Raw genomic sequence first — 21,217 nt, 5'->3', positions numbered from 1 at the left:
ATCTATAGTTTTTATGTGCTCTCTTATAATTTATCTCAGGTGACCTGGCGTAATAGGAAGTTTTAGCATATTTCATAAACTAATAAGGAAATAAACATGACAAGTATGGAAAGTAAAATACCCGTTCATCCTTATTTACTATTTTGCAACTGACCTTAAACAGCTTCTTTTTTCCCCTCGCAGTATGATAATCACCTCTAACAAACAAACAGCCATAACAACTGTCTGTGAAAAGCTCTACACATTTATCGTCGGTTATTTTCATTTCACCACATGCTCCAATATTACTACTAATACCTCTACAACTTTGTAATTTTTTTTACTACAACAAGCCGAGGATAAATTAACTGGTTCCTATTCTAAGAGACAAAAGACACCACAGTAGTGATTCAAACAAATTCTTTATGCATTTAAAATAGCAACAAGATCATTAAAAATACAATATAGGCATCCTGAGAGTTACATTCAAAGCAATCCTGAAAAGGCAGAAGGGGCAAATATTTTTCACACAATGGTTGGATGGTTGAACAAAGACACATAAAATGACAGCAATCTTTGGTGAATAGGTGATGGTAGATCATAACAGTTTCAGTGCAGAAAGAATGAGCTGCGTGACTCATGCAGAGGGTTTAATTTCTGCCAATGAGTAACTTTCAGCGGGAGTGAAAATATACAGTACACAAACCCACCACGGTTTGCTGACCCTCTAATTTGGCCTGAATTGAATAATATATATTTTTTCTATAAATAAGAGAAACAAAAATATAACTTTTGCTATTGTACAAATAAATGCACATTGCTAGAATGAAGCAGGATCATTGCAGAAGGAAATAATCAAACAACAGGTTACTGTGTTGCTGGGAGACCGTCAAAATAATGGCACTGATGTGTTTAGGTTAAAGTGAAGCAGTCTACAATCTGCCTTTTAATAAAGCCTTTCTTTCATCTTTCTAGTGTTTTTCTAGATATTTCATCAATATTTAATCATGTATTTGGTTTTTAGTGCACAGTAGCCTAGTTTTTCTTTTTTGTTTTGATTGTTTTGTTTGTCGTTCTTCTGCTTCAGAAACACCTTTCTTAATATCAGAGTGATAGTTTCTTGAATCCAGCACAAAGCAAGGTTAATATGGCACAAAAGCAGTCTATTTATCTCAATGTATCAGCTTCATTTGAAAATTTTGCCCTCTAAATATCCCTCTAGTACATTTTTCCATTATTTTTGTAATATCTTGTCTGATACACTACTACCTCACTGAATTTTCCAGATCTCACATGCAACTCATTGAAATGGTACATTTGATTACTTTTCATTGTTTCATTGTTGTTTGTTATCTACTGATTTCACTTATTTCAGGAAAACATGTCTTAAATTACTCTCTTGCTAAATGCTGAACTTCACCTTCAAGTGGATATTTGACACAAGCACGGTAGCTCACAAGTGATGTAAAAGCAAACATGAGATGTACAAATGCAAGTGGTGACACAATCTAGCTTCCCTTTTGTACTTCCACTTTTCGCAATTTCAGACGTTTAACATCAGAGGAAATTCAGTTTTATCTCATCAAAGCATCTAATGTTTCCACCTGCTATATGCTCGATGTCACGGAGCGCTGGAGCCCAGATGCTGTCATTTGGCAAGAGATGAAATCTCCAGGCCGCAATGTTTAACGTTTACGGCAAACATTAGGCCACAGCTTCCCCACATACTGGATGAACTTTAGACCTCAGGCATTTATTGTGCTGAAGATAACACAATAACTAGACTTTAAACTGTTAAATCAACTTGAAGTGTTGTATTATCTGTTGTTACATCTATACTTACTAACTTACTTACTTAAGTATAACCAATAAAAATATCCTGCCATTTTTTTTAAATTTCACATGCCAAAATAAGTTATCTTCAGAACCTTGCTTTTTCAATTATAACATTAACTTCACTTTATTTTTCTACTTCTTAGAAGATGAATATAGTTCACTTCTGCAATGATAAATTAACAAATTGCACCGATGTCAAGTCATATCCAGGTTATCCACATTCTGACAACATAACTTAAATGTGTATTTCTTTAATAACATGTAGAACTGATATTATTTTACACATTAACTCCTTATGGAACTAAATATAGCTAATCTTTGGTGATTTACAAACAGAATCAAACAGTGCATGTGTGGAGTCAAATATGTATCACATGGGACGTGTTAAGCTCAAGCAAACAACTAATTCACAGTGACTTTTACTGGTCACTTTGCATTTACTGCACACATTAAACATTAATAGAGCAACAGTGTGCAGTGTGACATCATTTTGGCAATAGCTGTCAACAATAGTTGATGATTAACCCATAAAGAGCTTTGAATAAGCAAGCTCCAGCCTAAATTTGTACGCCATAAAGAAACTGAGAGCGAAGTGCATATTTCTTAAAACATCAGCTGCATCTGGCCTTCAGTCTGACCTGCATCATCAGATCTAACTTCTTTGGTTTTGCCGGACCCCAGGAGCCGGCCTGTTCGCTCTCTGCATGTGGACGTCGTAGGTGGGAGGGGAGGTCCCTGCAGGCCGACTGTTATTGACTTGGAGCTCAGCGTAGTCTGATGAAGCATTCTGCAATCCCAGCTCGACTGTCCCTTTATTTCCGTTCCTACAAAAATTGATGTCCGCATAGTTCAAGTCCTGCAAAATAAAAAAGAAAGGGAAAAATAATAAAATACATTTTCATTTGGTTCAGGTATTGCATTTTTCTTTATTTGACAATCTATGAAAACAAACTCTCTCTTAGAATAGCAGCACATAAAATACCAAACATGTAGTGTTCTGGTCTGGACTGGTTTCTATGGTAGCAGATCTCTTTGTTCTGGTTCAAAGTCCAGTGTTGAGTAATGGAGTAAAGTGCTATGAGTTCGAAAGCTACTGTTTTAGCTCTTATAATGCAGAGTAGCTACACATTAATTGTGCATCAAAATACTACAAAATACTCCCCCGGAGCAGGTTTAACACAAAAATCATCTTACCTACTTATCTCTTACTATCTCTATAAATAAAGTTGCAACAGATAGCACTTTGTGTTGTTTACACTATTTTAATGCCAAAGGACGTGATAATAAGTACCGAACCAGATTCTATTTCAAAATTTAATGTTTAACACTGTTTGTGGATCCGTGAATGATTGCTATTGTAGACACGTCTTGCAGCGTTCTTCACAGATGTCTCATGACCTAAGCAAAACTCCAGACATCTTCACTCGTATTTACGCATATATGGATGTATACGGCCAAAATGATAAGTTCCCTTTATGAAATCAAACAAAACAATTTACTGCTCCATGGAAGTGACTTGGTTCCAAAAGCACAGATACATCTCCATTACTGCTAAATTAAAACATCATGGGCCGCTCGGTGGCGCAGTGGGTTAAGCAGCGGCTCATATACTGAGGCTACAGTCTTCCTGCAGCGGTCGCAGGTTCGAATCCCGGCCTGTGCACCTTTGCTGCATGTCATCCCCGATCTCTCTCTCCCTACCCCTTTCATATCTGCAGCTTGAATAAAGGGCCACTAGAGCCCCAAAAAAAAAAATTAAAACATCTTACTCATGTGTTTTCATTCATTAGATTAATTCATTAATTGATTCATTCCAGACATGTCAAAACCATGTATAACAACGTTAACTCTAGTATGAATCAATGTATTGTGGGCGCCCGTCCAACCCGCCCCAGCACAGACATACACCCGCCAGGCAGTGTAGACGTCCGGGCAGCGATGAAGAGCGAAGGGAGGCACCAAGGCCAAACCCCAAACATCGCCACCAAGGGGCTGAACACCCACGCCAGCGCAGTGCTCTACGCAAATCCCCCCAAAGTCCACAAGGACCCCCAGAACAGTGCCCCCACCAGGCCACCAAGGGGCACTAAATGTGGACCACTGAATGTGTGTTCGGTTGAAAGAAAATAAAAAATATGTCAAGGCCTGAATTCTCAGCCCTTAGACAATTAATAATAAACTATGTAGCCTTTGAACCTACTAAAGACTGCAATGTCTTATAGCTCCTGACTTAAGCCTGAATTATGGTTCCGTGTTAAATCAACGCATAGCCTACGCCGTAGGGTACGCGGCGACACGCACCTTACGGCGTAGGCTACGTTGTAGCCTGACATGCACCTCCCAAAAATTGTAACTACGCGTCGAGGCGACGCAGACCCAACGCAGACTGAGAAGGCTGTCATTGTTTCACATGGTAACAACGCATTTCCGGTTCCGGTTCGTGAAGCAGTAGGGAACTTTCAGCGCTCTTTTCTTCGTGTGTGTGTGATTTTTTTTGGGTGGGTTGTTTTGGTTTTTTGCACAATAGTTGTCCTTATCTCTTTGATTCACTGACCAGAAAAAAACAAAAGCTAAACAAAGTATCAACTAGCGCTCTCAGGGGGTATTGCACCGCGGCGAAATGGAGTTACGGAGAAGTCCGAAGGGTTCACAACAGCATCATGGCAACGGCGTATGCTCTGCGTTGGTGTAATGCAGAACCTTAATTCAGCCTTTAGTTGGAACATGTCCCTTGGGGATCTTAGCCCATTTTTCCACTAAAAAATTTTCCAGTTCATCCAAATGGTGTGGTTTTCAAGCATTGACATCAAAGGTTTAAAATAACCTATTGGGAATTAGCTCTGCTTTCAAATTCAGTTTGATAAAGGCTCTGTGAGCCTAGCCGAGCATAATCCTTGAAGTGGATTGGTATACTCTGGTCAAGTGATGAAATACAATTCTTGATTACTCTAAAATGTTTCTTATTTCCATAAGTGCAGACTTGTGCATTTATCTTTTGTAGAAATAACTTTGTAACGTGATGGAGCAATGTCATAGACATATATATTTAAGGAGCTATACTTTGGCGAGGCACCACGAGCTGGCTGCAGCGATTACCTGCAGTACCACTGCTGCCAGGTGATGTGTGATCAGGGAGCTTGAGAAGTAAGTGACATCCCTCAGCCAGCGCGTAGTGGACAATCGGCTTCCCAAACCTGTAGTTCTACTACAGTGTTTTCTGGATCAAAAAGATATGGCTCTGGATCATTTTTCTCAATCACTCTCAACCTGCTAAAAACTGATATCTGTCACGTTTTTGAATTCTTGACAGTTTTGGTGTTTTAGTTACTGTTTTATTTTGAAAGCCCATGTCTTTGTGTTGAAGTTTTGTCTTGACTTCCCTTGTTCCCATCTGTCCTGATCATGTGCACCTGTGTCTCATCAAGCCTTCTGTGTATATCTTCTCTTGTCTTCCTCTCACTCCCTGCTGGTTTGTACTGTTCCTTCCTTCGTGTTTCAGGTCAAGTTTTTGTAGTATTGGATTTTGTCATGTTCATGTTCAGGGTTTTTTTTGTATCTTGCTAAGCAGCGCTTTTCTTTGTTTTAAGATAAAATAAATCACGTTTTTAGAACTCTGGTCTCCATCTGGGTCTGATCCACCACAGCCGAGACAATATCTCATTTTGAAAATCCCATCAGTTAGCACTGGGCAGACTCCGGACTCTGCTCAGTATTTTCCGCTCCAATGTTTTGGAAATCTCCCATGTTTAACCACATCCAGGTTTGTTTTGACATAGTTTGTCTCCTTGTTTTTTGCAAAGTTGCAAGACATACCGAAATATTTTGAAATGGCAGTATAACTTTCGCCTTCAGAGTTTCAGCCGGATTTCTTTCATTTTTAAGATGGAAACATCACTTCCTAAGGAGGATTTAAGAAGAGTCTTAATCAAGTACTGCAGTGACACAAGTGCTGCTCAAGTAGTCCTTTGAGTAAGGTTTAAATGCTGTTGATTGCTGTGGTGATGGGGACATTAATTTTGGCCTCTTCAATTTTCACTACATTTATAAAGTAAACATGACAATTATATCATATAATAGATGGTATTGAAAATGTTTTGTCAATACCCACAAATGTTCCTATGTAACATCACTGATCACTTTTACCTCACTTCCATGTGCTGCGTTGTCCTGTTGGCCACCACCTTTTAAAAGATGAGAATATTTAGAAAAAAGAGCTAAATAACACTATATTAATAAATCAACAAAAAAGACAACATGAACACACTCTTACCTCCTGCAGAGGCAGTGTTTCTATTAGAGGATTTTTGCCCACGTTTTCTGTTTCAAGGAATACAAAGTCAGAACACAGAAAACTAAACACACATTGTTAAACCTAATCTTCCTTTTATTGCATCGTTTCCTCAACAAAATAAAGTTATACAAGACATCCAACATGAAACATGTTTACTACTTGCGGGAATAAACAACAAAAACCTAAAATCAAACCTTAGTCACAATCAAGTACAATTGCAAAACCTGTAAATCAGAAAGTGATCTTTGCCAAATATGAACTAATTGTCTATTAAATTAATTAAAAGAGAAAAAAAAGTTTCCCAGTTTATACTTGAAATCAGGTTTCCACTTACTTTCCTCTGCTGATGTAGTACACGCCACCAGCAGCTGCAGCAACGATGACCAAACATGCAATCACTATTCCAGCGATGGCACCAGCAGATAATCCTGATGGTTGTATGCTTCCTAGAAATTAATATTTTCATACATCTTTACAACTTTATATCTTCATATCTTTGATACAGTGACCTTAAAAACTTGGTAGAAAACATACCGTATGCATGAAAAACGCTACAGGTGTCCCACCACTCTTCATATTGTAAAAGTTATAAAACTATAACCTGGCTTGAACATCCAGAAGGATCAAACATATCTGAAATCACTGCTTCACATACGGGAAGTGGTAGTCTAGTGGTTAAAGAGGTGGGTTTGGGTCTGGAGGACCCAAGCCCACCTCAAGCCCCCAGACAACCAAAAATATACCACTTTGGGCCCCTGAGCAAGGCCCTTAACCCTAATTGCTCCCTGGGCACCAGAATGAAGGCAGCCCACTGCTACTAGTTTAACTAGTGATGGGTTAAAAAGCAAAGGGCAAATTTCAGTGTGTTTCCATGTATACTGACGAATATAGAGATCATTATTATTATTATATTATTACATACCTGCATGAACAAACAGTTCAAACGTTGCAGATGATCTTCTGTCAGTTATGTGATTCAACGCTTCACAGGTGTAAATTCCAGCATGAGAAAGTTCAGCATATTCTTTTGAGAACTCAGGAGAATTAACAGGAATCGCAGTTCTATTAAACATCCAGGTGAACGTGGCAGATGGAGTAGAGTTGGCAGAGCAGGTCAGTTTTATAGGTTCACTTACAGTTACATTATCTTTACCTGTGATCCTAACATTTTCTGGCCCATCTGAAAAACAAATATTTGTGACATCAGCAGTTCTTATAAATAACTTACAAATCAACAATTTCAGTATTGATGTTATATCAATGTACTCAATATTATGGTCCCCTCTATGTTTGTACATAAAAAGGAAACTAAATGATATATTACTTACATATTACATCCATACTGTAGTTAGCATCACTGCTGCTGACAGGGTTACTGATGTTACAGAGATAATCTCCATTGTTTTCTCTGTTTACAGTGTTAAATGACAACACTCTGTTATCATCAGAAAGTATCATGTTGTCATTCGGGATCAGATCTGAACCGTCCTTCATCCATTTTCTGGCAGTGGGAGAGCCAGAAGCATCACAGGTTAAGTTGACAGGTTTTCCCTCAATGGTCGGGTTTGATGGTGTCACATTAGCTCCTGATATTTTCTCTGTTGGTAAACAAATATAGAGGCTTGTAAGAAAAAATATGAAACCAGAACTAAAAATAATTGTGTAACTGACAGCCCCAAAAGTGACCGATAAAGCCTATAAATAACAAAAATATTAAAGCAAGATTAGTAAAGTGTACCTGTTAACACAATATTGACATATTATAACATGTTAACATTTTGAATGGTGGTAAACAAATCATACAAATGTCATATCTAAATGACAGAGTAGAACTCCCAACACCACACATATGTGCATTTGCAAATATGAGCTATTTTGCAGCGACAAGGTCCAAAACCCAGCTGGAGGCAGAACACAAACAACATGGAGGGAAACACAACTGCAGGATTGTGTATGTCCGGTTGTCTTTCGTTACATTTAATGTACATTTTATTTAAGGTCAGTCTCTTCATGTGATAAACACTGATTACTTGGTTAATACATACATCATAATTACACAAATAAAACTTAAAATACCTAAAATAAACCTTCTTCCAGCATTTATTACATATATAGAGCTACAAGGTGGAATCCAGAGAGCAACATCTGAACTCTGGAGTTCATCTTATCCATGAAATCGCAGAACTATATTTTTTGATTTTAATGCTGGACAGATTGTGTGGTTTTCCTTTTTTTGCCTGAAAAGAAGTCTGAAAAGTTCAAGGGACCTGCATGAGTTAGTCATAGACTCATGACAAGCATCAACTTATTTCAACTAGTCATGTGATGTACAAATAATATTCTTCAGGAGTTTGCATGTTCTCCCTGTGTTTCCTTGGGTAGCTAATGTGAGCTACCCTCACAAAAACATGCACTAATCCTGGGCTATACATGCCCCCTCTGGCCAGCCGGGGCGCCAGATGGGGTGGGGAGGATCTGGCCGGAATAACGTGATCCTTCCACGCGCTACGTCCGGCCAGAGAAGCCCCACCCTGTCTGGTGAAAAGAAGAGGCCTGCTCACTCCTCAGGATAAGGAGACTTGAGCTCAGTGCAGGGCCCTCCCGGGGTTGACAGAGGGAGCAATGCCCAGGACTGTTACTTAGCTAGAGCACTGGGTGGTGAAAAATGGGGGAAAAAATCATGGAAAAAAAAATATATATTCTTCATATTATATTGTTTGAATCATAAGTTTAAGCAACCCAATATTAAATGTGAAAGTCTTTCAATCTTAGAGTTTATCCTGGCAAGATATATTATGGGTAATGGGAGAAAAAAAAACAGTAGTAACATGTAAAAATGTTGGAGTAATACTAATATTAACATGTAAAATGTCACTTATAGAAACAAACAGAAAACCGTGGAGTTAATCTATGCAGATATTTAAGTGAAAATATGTGTAGACACATCCATAATCTGTAACCACATATTACTAATAAGCGTTTACCCCAGCTCTCTTATGGCTAAAGGAGTTTAGCCAGGACAGACTGCCAGTCATCACAGGACAAACAAGCACACACACTCACTTTAATGTGCAAGTAAATGAACAATTAAGAATCAGGAATAACTCTAAGATAAATGTTTTGGCCTGTGGTAAGAAGTCGGAATAAACTCATGTGAGCATGTGGAGAACATGCAAACTCCTCGCAGAAATGCAGCAGCCAAGATTTGAACCAGCAACTGTTTTACTGTGAGACAACTGGGCTAACAACCAAACCACTGAGCTACAATTCATACAAACACATCATTGCTATATCTTTCAAAATGTTGAAAATCCAGCACAATGACAGCTAAATGTTTAATAGCTATAGAGGTTATTATTCGTAGTTTCCCCTCAGAGTGTCTGAGCCTTGGCCCACCAGCAGGCCTCCATAGGAACACCTGAAATATGGCAGCAGATTTCAAAGGTAAGGCTTTGAGGATTCACATAAAAACAGAAAAGTAAAACCCCTTTTACTCCAAGAGTTTATAATTTTAGATATCGGAGGATGTCATCATACACTCTGCAGCCCATTCAATTAGGAAAAGACAGTAGATGAACAACATCATGTTATTATTCAATGAACGAAAACTAAACAAAATTGCAAAAACAGTGTCCAAGTCCAAGTCCAAGTCCACCTTTAGTGTTTACATACTGTAGGAACTAAGAGGATAAGTAGCGGCCAGTAGCTGTTCATCAGATGCTTTTAACTGATGATTTGCAGGTCTGAACACCTCTGAAGAAGCAGCCGTTTTGGTTATTATTATCAGGCCTAGAGTGTTAAGAGTGTGTGATAACAAACTGTCGAGGAGAAAACTCACCATTAATGATCTTAGAGTATCAGCTGTTGCTGCCCATCAGCCTGGGTTGTTTGTTTAGTTATTATAGGCGTTTTAAGGCTACAGTGTGAGACATTATTCACACAGTGACTACTGTTTTTAAAGGGAGTATAACATCTACGATGCAGACGATGCATTTGCCAAGCACTCCAAACTGGACCTGGTGGAACTATTGAGGACCTGACAGACCGGGAAAACCTTTTCAGACTTACGTAGAACAGTGATTGATGAAAATTGAGATGTTTCATATCTCAGAGTTTTGCTGTGAAAGGCCTGACAGCTGTAGTTTCCACTCTGAGTAGTCTGAATGTTCATCAGTCTGAGTTCTGGTCCAGTATCAGACAGCTGCTCTCCATCCAGAAACCAGAAAAACTGGAGGAACGGAGGTCTAGACTCAGCTGAGCAGGTCAGGCTGATGTTTGACCCCTCCTTGTAGAGGTTTTGTGATGGAGAAACTGTCATTTTTACATTTTCTGGGCCAACTGATCGTACAAGACACAGCAAAGATAAATAATGTTAGTTTGTTGAAAAAAATAAAATACAGTCAGATTCATCGTTAGGTCTTGTTCTGACTTAATTTAGATTTTGTAGTCAATTCAGTTAGACATTCATTAAAGTAATCTTAACTTTTACTAGTGTTTGCATGCAGAAACTAAACGTGTGTTCATAACTCACAGCTGACAGAGATGATCACTGGATCACTGGTGGCATTACTGACAGGATTGAACACACGACACCTGTATGATCCCTGGTCGTAGCGGTTCACGTTTACTACAGTCAGATTGGAGCCTCCATCAGTGAGATTAACTCTGTCACTGGCTGTAACCTCAGAGCTGCCGTTCATCCAGACATAAGAGGGAAATGATCCAGAGGAGGAGCAGGACAGACGAGCAGAACTGTTGAACTCAACCAAGTCTAAACTGGGAGGAGTTACTGTTACACTGGAGACTGGCTCTGTGGAGGAAAATCAAAATGTGTCCATGGTAACCATCATTTTAGAAAGTGGTAGACCAGAACAATTATTAAATAATGAAGACTTAGTTTATTTTTAAAGATTTACTTAATGAGCAGGAATGGCTGATTTTAAAAGTTTGTGGTTGCATCTAATTAATTGGAAATATTTCCTTAACAACATGTAAATAAGCAATCAAAGTTATATTTTGAACAGACAGTTTACGTAAAAGGACCTGTCTAAATTATATTTCACATTTAATGTTCTTCCAAAATGTTTGATGGTTAGGCTATTAGTATTACCTGCAGAATTTAAATTGAGTTTCAGCAGCACTACTCACACCTTCTTTTCAATGATCAAACTTTGATATCTTATCTTATTTTATTTTATTTATTCATAAAAAGTTGAAACGGATCAAATAGTTAAAATATTTAAAGTAAAATCTACAACTAGTCACGTGATTTACAAATAATATTCTTCATGTTATATATATATATATATATATATATATATATATATATATATTTATATATATATATATATACATATATATATTGAATCATAAGCTAACCAATATTAAAGGTGAAAGTCTTTGAATATTAGACTTCATCCTGGCAAGATGTATTATGGGTAATGGGGAAAAAAAGATAGTAGTAGCATATAAAAATGTTAGAGTAATACTAATATTAACATGTAAAATTCGGCACCCCTGATATAGTCTATATATCAACTTTTAACCTTTTATAGGACGTGATTGGTTCATGAGTTTTAGGATGCGCCACCATCTGTCATGCCGCACTCCTGAAGCAACCTCTCTCGGAAGAGCCACTGCCTTTAATAGGCACAATGTGGGGGAGTTCTTCGATAACCTCACATCAGTGATGGACATGTAACATTATGATTGATAGACAAGGCCTACCACATAAACTGACTAAATCTGCAACCTCAAACTGCTTTAAGCTTCTTTGATTAACAGCACTAATTTTGAATGTTATTTCAGGTACAGTTTCCCTCCACACATGATCTATAACAGGGGTAGGCAACCCTGGTCCTCGAGTGCCACTGTCCTGCATGTTTTAGATGCTACCCTGCTTCAGCACACCGTGATAAAAGTACCTGTGTCATCAACAGAATTATGCAGGCCTGGATGACAAGCTGATGACGATGATTAATTAGAATCAGGTGTGTTAAAGCAGGGTAGCATCTAAGACATGCAGGACAGTGGCCCTCAAGGACCAGGGTTGCCTGGATGAAACTGGTGTTACAACAGTGCAGACACCGAAGCAAATTGTAACAGAAATGGGGAAGAAGCAAGTGGGTTCTGTAACATCTGCTGAAAGAGGGGAGCTTGTCACTGTGGCCTGTGCAGTAAATGCCACTGGAAATGCAGCCCCACCCATGTTCATCTTTCCCCGTGTCCGTTTCAAGGACCACTTCATCAGGGGATCACCAGCAGGATCCATAGGTCAGGCAACAAAATATGGATGGATGAATGAAGAAGCCTTTGTCATCTTTCTGGAGCACTTCATACGTCACACAAACTGCTCTATTGATCACCCAGTTCTGCTGATTCTTGATAATCATGAATCTCACATTTCACTGAAGGCTGTGAAAACTGCAAAGGAAAATGGTGTTGTCATGCTCACTCTGCCTCCTCACACCTCCCATCGCTTGAAACCCTTAGACAAAACAGTCTATGGACCACTGAAGACCTACTACAATAGAGCCATGGATGGTTGGATGCGTACAAACCCTGGTAAAACCGCAACAATATATGACATTCCAGGACTTGTGAAGGAAGCATTCATGTCAGCAATGACACCGAGGAACATCATCTCAGGATTTAAAACAACAGGCATATTCCTTTTTAACAGGGATACCTTTCCAGATGAAGATTATGCCCCATCCATGGTCACAGACAGGCCAAATCCCGAGGAGCCAGCAAACAGAGCTGACCTGCCTGTAAAATCAACTCATCATCAGTCCTGAACACTCGTCCACAAGTGATGCTACTGGTTCTCCTGCCCATTTGGGGTATGTGTCCCCAGAAGACATACTTCCCTTCCCTAAAGGCACACCAACTAAACCTAGAATAAAAAGGAAGAAAGTGAAAACAAAAATCTTGACCGACACTCCAGAAACCCTGGAGCTGGAGAAGGCACACAATGACAGAGCAAATAAAAAGACTGAAAAGCAGAAGAAAAAGATTCTGAAAGGGTCGAAACAAATCATAACCAAGAAAAAAACTGTTGTTTACAGTCGCTCAGATGATGATAGTGACAAGAATCTGTCTGCTGGTGACTTCGTCATTGTGAACTTTTTTAGGTAAAAAAAAATCCTATAATTACATTGGATTGGTGGAGAACGTTGAGGGCACTGACATCAGTGCAAAGTTTCTGAGGCAAAGTTGTGATGGTTCTGTGAATGAAAAGCCCAACTTCACATTCAAAGAGAATGATGAAGGACTCATCCCTAGAGGTGATGTGCTCATGAAACTCCCAAAACCGCAAAAACTTGGGGGAACAGCCAGAAGGGAGAAGACGTTCGTATTCCCGTGCAGCATTGACAAGTGGGATGTTGAGTAGTAGCCTTGAAGTTCATTTTTTTCTTCATTGTTAACAATAAAACATTTAAGGAGTCATTTGGTGTTGAATTTGTCTTGCTTTGATATGGCATTAAATGAGGTGAAAATGTTAAGTTTTACTTCAACATAATCAGTGGCACAATTTACCCCCCTGTGGCTCAACTTATCCTCTCCCTGGGCTCAACTTACCCCTCACCGGGGGCAAGTTGAGCCAAGAGACTACTTTTTTTTTAAAAGTCATATTTTGAAAACAGTTAATTTTAGATCAAAGGCGATTATTCCCATGGGCGCACCACATCCTGAAATATATGTACATATTTTAGTTGGATACATTACTGTCATGCCCTCACTTTAAAGAGGCCTTAGGTAAAAACTGGCTCAATTCACCCCGCTCTCCCCTATAGACCAAAAGTTAGGACACACCTTCTCATTCAAACAGATTTGGAATTGTGTCTAAACTTTTGGTCTATACTGTATGTGTAGACACATCCATCATCTGTACCCACATATTACTAATAAGCGTTTACCCCAGCTGTCTTATGGCTAAAGGCAGGAGTTTAGCCAGGACAGACTGCCAGTCATTACAGGACAAACAAGCACACACACTCACTTTGATGTGCAAGTAAATTAACAATGAAGAATCAGGAATAACTCTAAGATAAATGTTTTTGGCCTGTGGTAGGAAGTCGAAATAAACTCATGTGAGCATGTGGAGAACATGCAAACTCCTCGTAGAAATGCAGCAGCCAAGATTTGACTGTTTTACAGTGAGACAACTGGGCTAACAACCAAACCACTGAGCTACAATTCATACAAACCACTGAGCTACAATTCATACAAACCACTGAGCTACAATTCATACAAACCACTGAGCTACAATTCATACAAACACATTGCTATATCTTTCAAAATGTTGAAAATCCAGCACAATGACAGCTAAATGTTTAATAGCTATAGAGGTTTTTATCAAAGATCTGATAGTCGTAGTTTCCTCTCAGAGTTGTCTGAGCCTTGGCCCACCAGCAGGCCTCCAATGAAACACCTGAAATATGGCAGCAGATTTCAAAGGGAAAGCTTTGAGGATTCACATGAAAAGAAAACTAAAACCCCTTTTACTCTTAGAATGTATCATTTTATATATCGGAGGATGTCATCATACACTCTCCAGCCCGTTAAGTTAGGAAAAGACAGCAGTTGAACAACACCATGTTATTATTCAATGATGAAAAACTAAACAAAATTGCAAAAACAGTGTGTTAAAGTCTAAATCCACCTTTAGTGTTTACATAGGAACTAAGAGGATAATTAGAGGCCAGTGTGGCCAGTTCATCAGATGCTTTTAACTGATGATTTGCAGGTCTGAGCACCTCTGAAGAAGCAGCCGTTTTGGTTATTATTATCAGGCCTAGAGTGTTAAAGTGTGTGTTAACAAACTGTCGATGAGAAAAACTCACCATTAGTGATCTTAGAGTATCAGCTGTTGCTGCCCATACGCCTGGGTTGTTTGTTTAGTTATTATAGTCCATGGGCCAGACCAGATATCAGCACCACTCAAGGGGACAAAACTTGCTTATAATTTTTGAAAATATCCATGTCTGTAAATGATATTTTGGTATGATAACCCTTCCTGAGTGGCAGCTGGATCATAGTTATCAGCTCATGAAGTTCAGAAAATTACATTTTAGATGCTGGTGCATATCCTGGTTTAGACTCATGTTCAGGATATCTGTCAATGTTTCACAATATTGTCTTTGGTATCATTTTAAGCATTCATTCAAGCTAAGATGTGAATCTTTCTGACCAACATAGAGGTCACTGCAGCTCTTTAAACTATAAACACACATTTTTACACAATTTTCGCCTAAATGATATACTATCTTTTATCCCTGTGTCATCTAGGAACAACAGAGACACAAAATACAAAAATTGGAATACTCATAGGAGCATAAGGATTCAGGAAATGTATCACATCTTAGCTTGAATGAACGCTTCAAAGGTCCCCTTTAAAATGATACCAAAGACAATATTGTGAAACATTGACAGATATCCTGTATGAGTCTAAACCAGGATATGCAGCAGCATCTAAAATGTAATTTTCTGAAGGGGGTGGGTAACTTCATGAGCTGATAACTATGATACAGCTGCCACTCAGGAAGGGTTATCATACCAAAATATAATCTACAGACATGGATATTTTCAAAAATTATAAGCAAGTTTGGTCACCTTGAGTGGTACTGACAAGTGAAATTTTGGGCTCTGGCCCATGGACTATTATAGGCGTTTTAAGGCTAAAGTGTGAGACATTATTCACAGTGACTACTGTTTTTAAAGGGAGTATAACATCAACCATAACATGATTTTTTTCTTTTACTGAAGGTTAAACAAAGGTAAATGCTTGAGGGATATGTTTGCTCCTAACTGTAGCAATAACAAGGATGTTATCAACATCACTGCAAAAACAATCCTGTATGAATAGTATTGATTAAGTTTGAATCAATTGACGATGCATTTGCCAAGCACTCCAAACTGGACCTGGTGGAACTATTGAGGATCTGACAGATTGGTTCAGATAAAAACTTAATAATAGAAGGAATATTATGTCTAATGACTGAAAGGATCCTGTGACAACCAAAACTGGTATCAAGAGTTTTTAACACGTCACAATGGAGAACTATGACTTTCATCTGCTTTCTTGCTTGAGTTTGAAAATAATATATTCACATATCATTCAGTCAACAGATGATCCTACCACTTCCTCTTTTGGTTCTGTCAACCCAATAAACATTATATCAGTCAACATAGATGTTTTTTTTCTCAACCGTATTTCTTGTAAAGTGATATTAGCGTCTGTTGAATATTCTCAAGTGTGAAAATGTCCACTTTAAATGAATGAACTGTAAACATTTAAATGATAAAACAAAGACCAGTTCCTATTTTAAAATCTGCTGGAGTGTTAAAATAATGAATCAGAACCTGGATTTCATTTGACTTTCCTAGAAAAGGCTATGCCTATACAAAAGTGTAACAGCGTTACTGAAAGTAAATCCTTTAGCAGACTGAGGATATAATAATAGTAATAAAATGTTCTTGTAGGATGAGTTACTGATCAGAGAAGACAACTATTATCACAGCTTTATGTGCAGCTTCCATTGTACAGTATGTGGTTAAACTATGTAGGAACACCTCATTTAGCAACTACGAGCAAGAGAGGAAATGACGCTTCAGATTATCATCACCTGGCAGTGAGATAAAACACAAAAAAAGGAGACATCCTGGTCAGACGATGTGCACGTCATTGTTTACTGGGGTTGAATTTGGAGAATTCAGTGTAGGCCTCAGTCCATGAGATCATCACCTCCCCTGTCAGCAGAGCTTCTGTTTAGAAGGAGACTGAACTATTGAGTCAGAACGGGTCGTGTTCTCGGCCTCCACTGCTTCTGCAGAGGTGCAGAGTCATGGGTACAAAAGGTGGCTGGTCCCACAAACCCAGACATTTACACCTGGAGGAGAGGGAGCCGTCAGCCAAGACAGCTGGTACTGGCAGGCTCAGCGAAAGAAACACAATTCAGGGAAGTTGTGGAGGTAAAATGATGAGAGGGGGAGAAATAAGGCTGATGAATGTGACTACTGGTCTGCCTTGTAGAGATTGTGGTAAACCAAGAGTCAACTCAGGAGGAAGAAGCTGTTCTTCACCAGTGCTGTCTAGTGTGGATTTGACCCAGTGTATGTAGAATACATTACGGATCTTCTCAACCTGACGGATATCAAGAGCTCTGATAACAGGCATATTGTTTCTTTTGTCAACAAATCATTTTGAATCTAAAAATATTTTTCCTTGTATATGATTTATAAGAAATAGTGTTACAACCAAATTTACAGTTTTCATAAACTCAAGTCTTTGTGGGAAAACCTTTTCAGACTTACGTAGAACAGTGATTGATGAAGGTTGAGATGTTTCATATTTCAGAGTTTTGTTGTGAAAGGCCTGACAGCTGTAGTTTCCACTCTGAGTCGTCTGAATGTTCATCAGTGTGAGTTCTGGTCCAGTACCAGACAGCTGCTCTCCATCCAGAAACCAGAAAAACTGGAGGAATGGAGGTCTAGACTCAGCTGAGCAGGTCAGGCTGATGTCTGACCCCTCCTTGTAGAGGTTTTGTGATGGAGAAACTGTAATTTTTACATTTTCTGGGCCAACTGATCGTACAAGACACAGCAAAGATAAATAATGTTAGTTTGTTGAAAAAAATAAAATACAGTCAGATTAATCGTTAGGTCTTGTTCTGACTTAAAGGAGCCGTCTGTAAGAAACGTCCAAAACTGGTACTGCAGTCACTTTCAAAATATTGTTGAGCGGCGTGTACCCTCCCCCTCCTCCCCCTGACCAGAGGTTGCCAGGTAGGCTGCAGAATGCAGCAGGAACGTAGGCTGCCATGGCTGCGATAATTAGAGCCGAGCTGGCAACCCGGATGCCGAAACAATACTGACTTTGTGATTGGGAGATAGGTGGAGGGTGGAGCTTCAGGCCAAAACAAAAAATGACAACATAAACATCAGTTGAGGGCTGCAACTCCTCTTTTTAAACTGGAATATCCTGGCTTGAGTGCTGTTGTCAGTGACATAAGTATTTGAAATGAATGTCTGTTGACATATCGGGGTCATTTTATGATTTGTTTTATTATTGCTCTTACATACAGCTCCTTTAATTTAGATTTTGTAGTCAATTCAGTTAGACATTCATTAAAGTAATCTAAACTTTTACTAATGTTTGCATGCAGAAACTAAACGTGTGTTCATAACTCACAGCTGACAGAGATGATCACTGGATCACTGATGGCATCACTGACAGGATTGAACACACGACACCTGTATGATCCCTGGTCGTAGCGGTTCACGTTTACTACAGTCAGATTGGAGCCTCCACCAGTGAGCTGAACTCTGTCACTGGCTGTAACCTCAGAGCTGCCGTTCATCCAGACATAAGAGGGAAATGATCCAGAGGAGGAACAGGACAGACGAGCAGAATTGTTGAACTCAACCAAGTCTGAACTGTGAGGAGTTACTGTTACACTGGAGACTGGCTCTGTGGAGGAAAATCAAAATGTGTCCATGGTAACCATCATTTTAGAAAGTGGTAGACCAGAACAATTATTAAATAATGAAGAATCAGTTTCTTTTTAAAGATTTACTTAATGAGCAGGAATGGCTGATTTTAAAAGTTTGTGGTCGCATCTAATTAATTTGAATTATTTCCATAACAACATGTAAATAACCAATCAAAGTTATATTTTGAACAGACAGTTTACGTAAAAGGACTTGTCTGAATTATATTTCATATTTAATGTTCGTCCAAAATGTCTGATGGGTCAACTGCGTCCATATTTGATAAAGTTAGGCTAGTAGTATTACCTGTAGCATTTAAATTGAGTTTCAGCAGCACTACACACGTTCTTTTCAGTGATCAAATTTTGATATCTTATTTTATTTTATTTATTCATAAAAAGTTGAAATGGATCAAATAGTTAAAATATTTAAAGTAAAATCCATGAAAGGTGTTTCAACACTTAGAGATGCTGCTGCGAACGATCCCTCATTTATATTAAGGTGAATCAGTCTCACTCTCCCTCTTCTTTTCCTTTCGGCTGCTCCTTTCAGAGGTCGCTACAGATAATCATCTTTCTCCATCTCTCCCTATCCTGTGCTTCCTCTTCCTCCCACACCAGCCAACCTCATGTCCTCCTTCACTACTTTGGTCTTCCTCTAGGTCTCCTGCCTGGCAGTTCCCACCTTAGCATCCTTTTCCCAATAAATTGACTCTCCCTCCTCTGCACATGTCCAAATAATAATCACACAATGTCTAGACCAAATCAAAGTTATCCAGTGTCAGGCATTTTGTAGAAAGCAAGACATGTACAATAGATTAATGGTTAATTAAAGCATGCACTGAAACAATAAAAAAGACAATCTCATATATAACATTGAAAAACAATCTTTCCATTTTCTGTATCAATATTTTTCTGTTGAATGTCAGCACCTGCTCATCAAATGTGTCCAGTGTGGTTTTCCTGGCAGATTTCCTGCTAAAATCTGACAGTATTGTCCATTGTCAATAAATGTCAGATTTCAGCAAAACAGTAGTTAGGAAGAAGGTGATCCTGCCCTCATACTCTGGTTGTATATCATTTGATGTTGGTGTGTATACGTTATAATATCTGTATTTCCAAATGTCCTGATCACTACAGTAAATGGTTCATCTGTTGGAGTCAAGAGTTGCAGAGAACCTCACTGTCCCTCCTCCTCCTCCTCCTCCTCCTCCTCCTCCTCCTCCTCCTCCTCCTCCTCCTCCTCCTACTCCTACTACTACTAATAATAATAATAATAAAAATAGTCATAATAATAGTATTAATAATAATAATCATAATATTTAGTGTGCAGTATCCTCAGTCAATCCATTACATTACATTTATCAGATTATTTTATCCAAGGCAATATATAATATACAGATGAAAAAAAAATCTACCCAGTTACTACAGGGGGCTACACCTGCACTTCTATAGGGCTGTAAAAGAAAGATAGAAACTGCTTAGATCTTTGTAAAATGAAGATTTATTAAAAGGCCCCTATGACATAATGCATAAATGATCATAGTGGGAGAAATGATGGTGCACAAGCATCTAACCATGATAAAATATATTGTAAATCAGAAATTACAGGTCTGGATAGAAACTTTCCCATACCTTTTCTCAAGAGAAAAAAAAAAGTGTTAATAAATGGGCATCGCCAAGTTACACTATACACTAAGTTTTCAGTTTGAAAACCATGTTGGAACACTCTGAATGATCAAAAAGTACAATTTATTGAATCAACTCCTGCTCACCATATATGTCCAGTCTGGTGTCTCCTTGCAGAAATCCTGGTAAAATGTTGACTACATACTCTCCACTGTCATCAAGTGTCAGATCCCTGAGCTCCAGAGATGCAGTAGATGGGAAGAAGGTGATCCTGCCCCCATAGTCTGGATGAGGTATGCTTTCAGGTGGATCATAGCTTACTATATCCTTAATACCAAATTTCCAGAACACTGCAGTAAAGGGTCCATCTGATGGAGTCAGAGTTGGGGTGAACATCACCGTCCCTCCTACAGATGCATTCAGAGGACCATCTGGTAACACACCAGCTCCTTCACATAAACCTGGAAAAGCAAAGAATAAAACTGCTGAAGCGTAAAAATTCAACTTTGAAATGAAAACTTCTGAATGGAACTTTATAAAAAAACGCATGGTCTAGAAAGGACATCAAACAATTCATTATGCAGAATGAATGCACGAGTAACAACAAGCAGTTTTTAAGAAGGAAAGGATTTGACCTGAAGTTGTTTTAAAAAAAATCTTAAAACACTTTTATGTGAGACCTTACCTTTAAAAGCCACAGCCAACATAAAAAGGGGTAGCAGCATAGTTGGTGATTAAAATTTCTTCAGATTTGTGGTTGAGGACATTTCAATGACCAGACGGCCTGACTGGTAACTCCTTATTAGAAGAGTCCACTTCCTTGTAGTGTTGTAAATTATATGCATAATAGGAGCATCTGACTAAATCTATTTCCCGCCTACAGCTGTGGTCAAAAAACGTGATCAGCAGTATGTCTCCCTCTAGTGGTGGAAATGTGTTGGTGCAACTGGGAGAGAAGAGAAAATCCTGTTAAAATCACATGGACAAAACA

General features: G+C 38.7%; 1 protein-coding gene across 2 annotated transcripts; it reads right to left on the bottom strand.

Moving 5' to 3' along the window:
* Positions 1-382: 382 nt before the first annotated feature.
* On the bottom strand, positions 383-21,046 carry LOC133435934 (carcinoembryonic antigen-related cell adhesion molecule 1-like). 2 transcript variants are annotated; one of them, XM_061717175.1, is made up of 12 exons: positions 20,912-21,046; positions 20,373-20,687; positions 18,300-18,578; positions 17,423-17,692; positions 10,638-10,916; positions 10,175-10,444; positions 7,435-7,704; positions 7,029-7,286; positions 6,441-6,552; positions 6,086-6,132; positions 5,959-5,996; positions 383-2,671 (listed from the first exon to the last, which is right to left on the bottom strand). In XM_061717175.1, exons 1-12 carry the CDS (start codon positions 20,949-20,951, stop codon positions 2,468-2,470), a joined length of 2,382 nt encoding a protein of 793 aa, XP_061573159.1. In that variant the 5' UTR covers positions 20,952-21,046; the 3' UTR covers positions 383-2,467. The 2 variants fall into 2 exon arrangements, with proteins under 2 accessions (XP_061573159.1, XP_061573158.1); XM_061717174.1 differs by lacking the exons at positions 10,175-10,444; positions 10,638-10,916.
* Between the last annotated feature and the right edge of the window lie 171 nt (positions 21,047-21,217).

This window comes from Cololabis saira, chromosome 3 (genome assembly GCF_033807715.1).
Source record: "Cololabis saira isolate AMF1-May2022 chromosome 3, fColSai1.1, whole genome shotgun sequence".
Taxonomy (NCBI): Eukaryota; Metazoa; Chordata; class Actinopteri; order Beloniformes; family Belonidae; genus Cololabis; species Cololabis saira.
Note: the sequence above shows the minus strand (reverse complement) of the source record. Positions and strands in the feature narration are given on the sequence as shown.

What these genes read in the sequence shown, in the direction of transcription:
- LOC133435934 (XM_061717175.1), bottom strand. Translation starts at nt 20,951, where the DNA reads ATGCTGCTACCCCTTTTTATGTTGGCTGTGGCTTTTAAAG. An exon ending in TTCATCAATCACTGTTCTAC is followed by an intron (nt 10,917 to 17,422) that starts GTAAGTCTGAAA and finishes TTTCCTCCACAG; the next exon opens with AGCCAGTCTCCAGTGTAACA. An exon ending in TGAACTGTTTGTTCATGCAG is followed by an intron (nt 6,553 to 7,028) that starts GTATGTAATAAT and finishes ATTAATTTCTAG; the next exon opens with GAAGCATACAACCATCAGGA.